The sequence below is a fragment of the Myxocyprinus asiaticus genome, chromosome 46 (assembly GCF_019703515.2).
Source record: "Myxocyprinus asiaticus isolate MX2 ecotype Aquarium Trade chromosome 46, UBuf_Myxa_2, whole genome shotgun sequence".
Lineage (NCBI taxonomy): Eukaryota > Metazoa > Chordata > Actinopteri > Cypriniformes > Catostomidae > Myxocyprinus > Myxocyprinus asiaticus.
This window is the reverse complement of record NC_059389.1, coordinates 3,177,301-3,186,070: the sequence shown is the minus strand read 5'-3', so window position 1 is coordinate 3,186,070 and position 8,770 is coordinate 3,177,301. Positions and strand designations below refer to the sequence as shown.

General features: G+C 40.0%; 1 protein-coding gene across 1 annotated transcript; it reads right to left on the bottom strand.

Moving 5' to 3' along the window:
* Positions 1-1,182: 1,182 nt before the first annotated feature.
* adck2 (aarF domain containing kinase 2) lies at positions 1,183-8,770 on the bottom strand. Its single transcript, XM_051689985.1, has 8 exons — positions 7,455-8,770; positions 5,445-5,591; positions 5,216-5,344; positions 5,030-5,125; positions 2,985-3,230; positions 2,282-2,410; positions 2,108-2,161; positions 1,183-1,991 (listed from the first exon to the last, which is right to left on the bottom strand). Exons 1-8 carry the CDS (start codon positions 8,316-8,318, stop codon positions 1,854-1,856), a joined length of 1,803 nt encoding a protein of 600 aa, XP_051545945.1. The 5' UTR covers positions 8,319-8,770; the 3' UTR covers positions 1,183-1,853.

Here is an 8,770-nt window from a genome sequence, read left to right as displayed (position 1 = left end):
ACAAGGAGAACTACAATAGTTTTAACAGGGTCCAACTTGACCAAAGGCACACAGATCACCCTCATGATGACATCACATTAAACAACTATTTAGAACAATACAACATAAATAATACTACAAAAGATCAAAACCCTCTATGAATACTTAATAACAACTGTTTATATGCCCCCGTCTGTTCCCTTTGACCGCAAGGCATCGTGGGTATTCCCCACTGCCTCAATTTTGTACTAAATAGTTTATTAACACTTAAAATCTTAAGTCTATGGATTTTTAAGAAAAATAATTTCAAGGAACATAGATATTTGAGTTGTGATTTTTAAACTTGACATTACAAGTAATGTTTAATGAAGACAACTTGATTTTTCCAGTAATGACAACATTAGGGTTTACAGTGTAATACATTAGATTAATTCCAACAAAGATGTGAAAAAGCAATTATTCTCTTATTTCATTGAGGTAATAACAAAATATAGTCATGACACATGAACGTCATTAAGGAAACAGGTTAAAATAAGGGCTAAGTAATTAATCCTTTATGTCATGTGACTAAAACAACAGATCATAAGGAATAAAAAATGACAAAGGTATTTCAGTCTCCTGTGATTGTCTACCATACATTTTACAATTGGACATCGATTGCTACAGACACAATTTATGGACATCCATTAAACACAGATTTTTGATATGTTTATTTAAAACACAACAACAACAAAAGATTGTCAAGGGGTGTCTGCGTAAAATCTAGTTCCTTAATGCAATGCAATTGCTTATAGACAATAACTCTATAGTTCAGACAACAGTTTTCCTCAGAATCACAATGTATTGAAACAGATCAGCAGGTTTAAGTCTAATACACTTGGTCAAATTGATACATTTGGATATTTAAGCATGGCATGGTGTATCTTGGGATAGGAAAACGTTTGAACCCTTCCTCTGACTTACGGGTCGATTTACCCCTTTTGAATTATTAACACTGATTTACGTCAACTTAACTTTAAGTTTTGGGCCTGAAACTCCATGACATCCTCCACAGAGGTGATCTGAACCTATGTCATTTTTTCTACATTTCATGTATTTATACACAAAGCTACAAAAAAAAAGTCCCTACGTTTTCCTTTAGGGTCAAATTGACCCTTTTTATGTTCAATTTCAAAAGCTTATAATACAGGCTCTATTTGCTCTATCTCTCTACTTTTGGTCTTAAAACGTTCATCTAGGTGCCAGCTAACACTAGAAAAAAATATTTTTTTCTCTATCACCTTCTATTGCAATATACAGTTCTGAAAGGCAGGGGGCGTAGCTTCAAAACTCTTTTTTTTCTTTTTTTTAAACAAGCTTCAAAGGCTTTTGATCTCTCCACTTTTAGACTGAAACCTTTTAGATGTGATAGAGAAAAATATATATTTTCTAGTGTTAGCTGGCACCTAGACGAACGATTTAAGACCAAAAGTAGAGAGATGGAGCAAACAGAGCCTTTATTACAAGCTTTTGAAATTGAACACAAAAAAGGGTCAATTTGACCCTTAAGGACAATGTAGGGACTTGATCATTAAGACCAAGGAGGGGTTAAGGTCTATAAACTTAAGGGCTGACTTCATGTTTCATTTTGTGTACATATCATGAGCATTTTAAACACAAAAAAGGATTCAAATCAAATGGACGAATTGGCCCATGTGTACAAGTCAATCTCAGCATCACAGAATTTATCAGAACATAACACGTGTAAATTGATCCCACATATGCTCTTTTCCTCTGAGTGACGTTAAATTCCCTGATTAGCACTTTTCATGATGCTCTGATGAAACAGGCCGTTATTAGTGTGTGGAATAATGAGGTAAATGTTGACAGTGTATTTAGAGTGAGGTGCAGTTCTTCAGCAGTATTGGTTTAGCGATCTCCAAGATGTCCAGGTTGGGATCCAGTGATCTGCCCAAACCCTCCAGGACCATGATAGCAAACACGATAGAAGCGAAATTACTCTCCAATTTCACCTTTCACAGAAAAAAACAAAACACACATCACTTACACATCATAGAAGACACTCTGACTCCGGAACTTCAACTAATGACATTATCATGCTTGCAATTGTGATTTCAGGTGTTCTCACCTTGTGATGGATCAGTAAACCAAAGACTCGAGACAACAGCTCAGCCACCCGAATCTATAAAATAACAGATGTGAGAATAATTTCCAAGCACAGTCATGATAAGATCAAGTATCAAATGTAAGTGAGTTATTATTCAGAGACATTATGGACATGATCAAGGTGTGTGTAATGTACTTTTCCCAGGGAGAGAGTGTCACTGAGTGCGTCATCCACTAATTCAGCCATTTCCTTCTTGAAGCACGTCACATCCTGGCACTCATTGGCACGGGCATGATGAAGAATCAGCTCTGCCACTCGCTCACCCTGGCAATACAAGTAAACAGCAAATAAAACACAAGCTTATGAAGCTACCAAGATTGCTTATAATCGATGGCAACTGGAGAAAAATATGCAGGACAAATATTTACATTTATTCATTTAGCAGACACTGTTATTTAAAGTTACTTAAAATTAGGAATTCAACTACATAAACTGTTAATTTTAAGTACTGGCTACATTTTTCATGTCTGTAATGTGATGCATTTCCAAGTAAAACAAAATATTAAGCAGTAAAAATGTAGGGAGGATGCTGACTTTATCCTTTGAGACTTCATTGAATTATGCGGTATTTTTGGTATAAATAATTTTTTTCTAGGTTACATCAACAGAAAAGAAAAATAGTTTCAGGGGACAACGTTGTTCCATTTCGATGAAATACTAAAAAAACATCTTTAGAATAGCGTGCACTGATGAATCATGCGCAATAAAAATGAGGACATTTATTAGGAGTAAACAGTGTAAATGTTTTAATTCATACTGAACTTTTCAAATGCATTTTGAGTATTTAGCTGTACATTAAGTGCTGGCATGGTTCTGTTAGGGTTGGGCGATACTTCACCTGCTTGAGAACGACCGCAGTGAACACAGCTCTGAAGTTGCGTTGGTCTGCCTCGCTAAGGTGCGCCACAATGCCCGCGTCCAGTAGCACCAGCTGCAGGGGTGGAGGGGTTGGTCTCATGCTGACCACCACAGTGTCCCACAGGTCTGTTAGAGTGGCTCTGTCCTGGGGTCCCTCTCCTTGCCCATCCTGCACCAGGATGTTCCCTGGATGGAGGTCCCCGTGGACGAAATTATCCACAAACACCTGCAAATGGGCACACAGAGATAACTGTAAGTTGATATCGAAGTTGAGTCTAAATGAATTTTTGTGATAATCAATATTATGCCACAAATGTTGTCGATTGAGCTTAACTTGTATTGATCCCGGAACATTCCTTTTGGAGCACATACAGTGCATCCGGAAAGTATTCACAGCGCTTCACTTTTTCCACATTTTGTTATGTTACAGCCTTATTCCAAAATGGATTAAATTCATTATTTTCCTCAAAATTCTACAAACAATACCCCATAATGACAACGTGAAAGAAGTTTGTTTGAAATCTTTGCAAATTTATAAAAAAAAAAAATGAAAAAAAAAAAAAAAAAAAAAAAAAACACGTACATAAGTATTCACAGCCTTTGCTCAATACTTTGTTGAAGCACCTTTGGCACCAATTACAGCCTCAAGTCTATTTGAGTATGATGCTACAAGCTTGGCACACCTATTTTTGGGCAGTTTCTCCCATTCTTCTTTGCAGGACCTCTCAAGCTCCATCAGGTTGGATGGGGAGCGTCAGTGCGCAGCCATTTTCAGATCTCTCCAGAGATGTTCAATCGGGTTCAAGTCTGGGCTCTGGCTGGGCCACTCAAGGACATTCACAGAGTTGTCCCGGAGCAACTCCTTTGTTATCTTGGCTGTGTGCTTAGGGTCGTTGTCCTGTTGGAAGATGAACCTTCGCCCCAGTCTGAGGTCCAGAGCGCTCTGGAGCAGGTTTTCATCAAGGATGTCTCTATATATTGCTGCATTCATCTTTCCCTCGATCCTGACTAGTCTCCCAGTTCCTGCGGCTGAAAAACATCCCCACAGCATGATGCTGCCACCACCATGCTTCACTGTAGGGATGGTATTGGCCAGGTGATGAGCGGTGCCTGGTTTCCTCCAGACATGACGCTTGCCATTCAGGCCAAAGAGTTTAATCTTTGTTTCTTATGGTGTGAGAGTCCTTCAGGTGCCTTTTGGCAAACTCCAGGTGGGCTGTCATGTGCCTTTTACTGAGGAGTGGCTTCCGTCTGGCCACTCTACCATACAGGCCTGATTGGTAGAGTGCTGCAGAGATGGTTGTTCTTCTGGAAGGTTCTGCTCTCTCCACAGAGAAACGCTGGAGCTCTGTCAGAGTGACCATCAGGTTCTTGGTCACCATCCTGACTAAGGCCCTTCTCCCCCGATCGCTCAATTTGGCCGGGCGGAGTCCAGCTCTAGGAAGAGTCCTGGTGGTTCCAAACTTCTTCCATGTACAGATGTTGGAGGCCACTGTGCTCATTGGGACCTTCAATGCTGCAGAAATTTTTCTGTACCCTTCCCCAGATCTGTGCCTCGATACAATCCTGTCTCGGAGGTCTACAGACAATTCCTTGGACTTCATGGCTTGGTTTGTGCTCTGACATGCACTGTTAACTGTGGGACCTTATATAGACAGGTGTGTGCCTTTCCAAATCATGTCCAATCAACTGAATTTACCACAGGTGGGCTCCAATCAAGTTGTAGAAACATCTCAAGGATGATCAGTGGAAACAGGATGCACATGAGCTCAATTTTGAGTGTCATGGCAAAGGCTGTGAATACTTATGTACATGTGATTTTTTTCATTTTTTATTTTTAATAAATTTGCAAAGATTTCAAACAAACTTCTTTCACATTGTCATTATGGGGTATTGTTTGTAGAATTTTGAGGAAAATAATGAATTTAATCAATTTTGGAATAAGGCTGTAACATAACAAAATGTGGAAAAAGTGAAGCGCTGTGAATACTTTCCGGATGCAATGTAGAGGACTAGTCCACTAACCATTTTCAAAAGAAGATCAACTCCCATCCTTGCGATCCTCTGCTTGACTCCTGCTGGGACATCAGCACTCAGGTACTTTGAAATGGGTTCACTCTCCTTCAAGAGTAAAAATCAAAGAGCTAGTGGAAAAATTGGGTTACACAGTATTTGGGTAATCATGCCAACATATGAGACCACAAGAGTCACCTCGTACGTTTCCACCAAGACAGTTCTCGTGACAAATGGTCTGAGCGGTGTTGGAAACTTCACATATTTAAGATCTTTAAAGTTCTTTTGGAACTTTTCAATGTTCTGGGCCTCAAACCGAAGATCAATCTGTAACAAAGACAGATATTAAATAACGAAAACACTCAGTATAGACCATGGTCACCATAAATGGCGTTATTCTTGATAATCTTCATAAATGTGTTGGTACCTGTTTGGTCATGAGCTTCTCAAACTCGTCTACAATCTCAGGCAAGCTGAGCCACTTGATGCCAGGAAAACAGTTGAGGAACAAACTTCCAGCTTTCATCAGAATCAAATCTATCTCCACCTGCCTCCTGATTCCAGGATGAAGAACCTGGTTATAGAAAAAAGAGCTTCATAATCTTAAACCATAATGGCAACAGCAAAAGCTAACAACTCTGATTACACTGTGTAACAATTTTTATTTTATTTTGTTCCTGGGTAGTGTGTTATTTCCTAATTGCTTATGCCTCAAAAGTATAGAAAATGGCTATTATTCCCCACAAACTTTGCTTTTGTGACCAGGACAGTGATATTTTGAAATTTACCTATTTCCAAAGAGAAAACGGGCGAATTTGTGTCTTTTCGTTCACATAAAGTCAGAAAAAAACAACATATGATTCCAAATTAACATGTATTTATCCTAAAGTAATATTCAAAGCCGTGCTGGACCATAATGGTAAGAAGTACCCGTCTCTTCCCCTGGCTCACTCTGTGCACCTCAAAGAGGATTACAACAGCATCAAGGCTTTGTTGGACGCCTTGAAGTATGATGAGACAGCTGGGAGGTCATTGGATACTTCAGAATGGTGGCATTCCTGATAGGTCTCCAAGGCGGTTTTACCAAGTTTCCCTGCTATCTTTGCCTTTGGGACAGCAGGGACACCAAGGCACACTACCACAGGCGGGACTGGCCGCAGCGGACCGAGTTCTCTGTGGGGAGGAACAACGTCAAGTGGGAGCCACTGGTGGACCCCCGGAAGGTGCTGATGCCACCACTGCACATCAAATTGGGCCTTATGAAACAATCTGTCAGAGCTCTAGATAAGGAGTCAGCAGCCTTCAAGTACCTTCAAGACTTCTTCCCTAAGCTGTCTGAGGCAAAGGTCAAAGCTGGTGTCTTCGTCGGACCACAGATAAAGAAGAATTTTGGATTCATATGTTGTTTTTTTCTGACTTTGTGAACGAAAAGACACAAATTCACCCGTTTTCTCATTGGAAATAGGTACATTTCAAAATATCACTGTCCTGGTCACAAAAGCAAAGTTTGTGGGGAATAATAGCCATTTTCTACACTTTTGAGGCATAAGCAATTAGGAAACAACACTTACTACCCAGGAACAAAAATTGTGTTACATAGTGTTATATTTCAACACCCTGCTGAAAAAAACAGGTCATACCAGCTTAAGTTGGTCAAGATGGATTTTGGAACATGGTAGCTGGTTTTTCACTGGTTTATCAGGCATAACCAGCATGACCAAGATGGTCTATTAGCCAGGTCCCAATCACCTGGTAGTCCAGCTGATCAACCACTGAAAACAGTTTGGACCTTGTCTACCATCTTTAGATGGATTCATCTGGATTTTCCAAGGTGTCAATGCCAAAATTTGTACTCTTCAAGAACAGCCAAACAATTCTTCAATATTGTTTGATCTCATAAGAATATAAATAAACTTTTAAAAGTCTACATGAAACGCCATTCACAACCGTTTTCACTTTTGTAATCAGAATCAGCTTTATTGCCAAGTATGCTTACACATACAAGGAATTTGTCTTGATGACAGGAGCTTCCAGTACACAACAATACAAAAACAGCAATAAGACTTTTATAAAATAATTACAATTGAATAAAAAAGATAAATATTGAAAAGAAAAAGTATATATAGAATACACAATAGACATATATATATATATATATAAATACAAATAATATAACATACACACACACATATATACACATATATGAATATATATACATACGTATACATACACACATACACATACGTAGTGCAAATCTAAATACAAATCGGTTATGTACAGTGCAAAGGAATGTAATGGCAAAAGAGGGAGTATGTGTTGGATAATATATAAAGACTAAGCTGTGTATTGCACATTAATTATTGCTCAAATCAGATGTATTAGCGAGGGAAAACAGGTCATTTGACAAGAAAATTTTTCTCCAAAAAGGAGATCTTACCTTAATAGCCACAGGTATCAGACGCTCTTCTTCAGGATGTTCTCTCGAACTGGTTGGACTATCTGTAAGATCCCTTGTCTTGGTGTACACTGTCTCATCCTCATCTTTATATGCCTCCCAGAGGTCACTCAATGCTCCTCCGAGACCAGGGATCTCCCAAGCCTCCAGGAGATTGTTCTTCTCCAGTTCCTCCACCAGTTGCTGGAAAGCTGGGTCTTCTACGTTCCCCACCTTGGCCGTGGCGCGGTACACCTGTGCCACACATCCCGAACCAACAGGCTCCTTACTGTCAAACACAAACATCTGCCTCCAACCTTCTCCAAACGCCCTACGCAGACACTGCTTGGTGTGGGCCCATGAATGAGGCTTCACCCGAACATGAAGCCTTGAGAAACGGTCACAGAAGTCCTGAGAGAAGATGTCTCGTCTGGTGCTGGCCCACTGGCCCAATTTGATAAATGTGGGTCCAGAGGTCTCGGTGACCCAAAGCAGGACATCCAGCCAATTGGAAGCCCAACGGTGAGATAGTAAAGTCAAGGGGTACAGAAGCAAAAGGGGGCTAAACTTCAGAAAAATCACCATGGCGCGGAGTCCCAGACGAAAGATGAATATCAACCTGTGGACATGTACTCGAGCAACAGACTTCCTCTCTGTAGGTCTCTGTTGACCAATCGCTTTCTGGGCAGTGGCATAGGTAATGCCGCCCGCAGTCCAACAGAACAAACCCACTTTGGGGGCTTGAGAGAGAAGCCGAGAACCTTTTAGAAGAAATGCTCTACGTGGAGGTATTGGTATCAACACAGATATTCTATGGACCGTGTACCTTAAGTTCTGCAAAAGGTGCCTTGTGCAAAATACAGACATTTTGATACAGTTGTTTATTATTTAGACATTCAATGGTACCTATAAGCTCAAGCTGTACATTCACACACTAGAACACACATGAAACACAATGCACATGTAGGCTTATAAACAGAAATTATGTAGTGATTTGCACCCAAACCCACGTGCACCACAGCTGTGCATGTGTCAGCACTGAGCATGCTTTAAATACAAGTGTGCACAATGCAATGCAAAAGACATACAATCATACACAGAGCAAAATGCATTTGTTCTTGCTGCAAACACAACTGAGCCAGTAAATACGAAATAAAATACATCTCCGTTCTTTTATCGTATAGCATTTTGCTCCCAACTGTCCTGAATCATGTTGTGTAGCTCCACTTTCAATCTTTACATTCGGATTTCATCACGAACCTTACTTAATTCATTTAAAAACAGTTATGAATGTTGATTACCTCATCCGGTCCGGCGCA

Bases quoted from the DNA above. Each gene is read 5' to 3' on its own strand.
- adck2 (XM_051689985.1), bottom strand. From the start codon at position 8,318: ATGTCTGTATTTTGCACAAGGCACCTTTTGCAGAACTTAAGGTACACG. The intron at 5,592-7,454 runs GTAAGATCTCCT...TTCTATAACCAG, and splicing joins TGATACCTGTGGCTATTAAG to GTTCTTCATCCTGGAATCAG. The intron at 2,162-2,281 runs GTACATTACACA...GTTATTTTATAG, and splicing joins ACACTCTCTCCCTGGGAAAA to ATTCGGGTGGCTGAGCTGTT.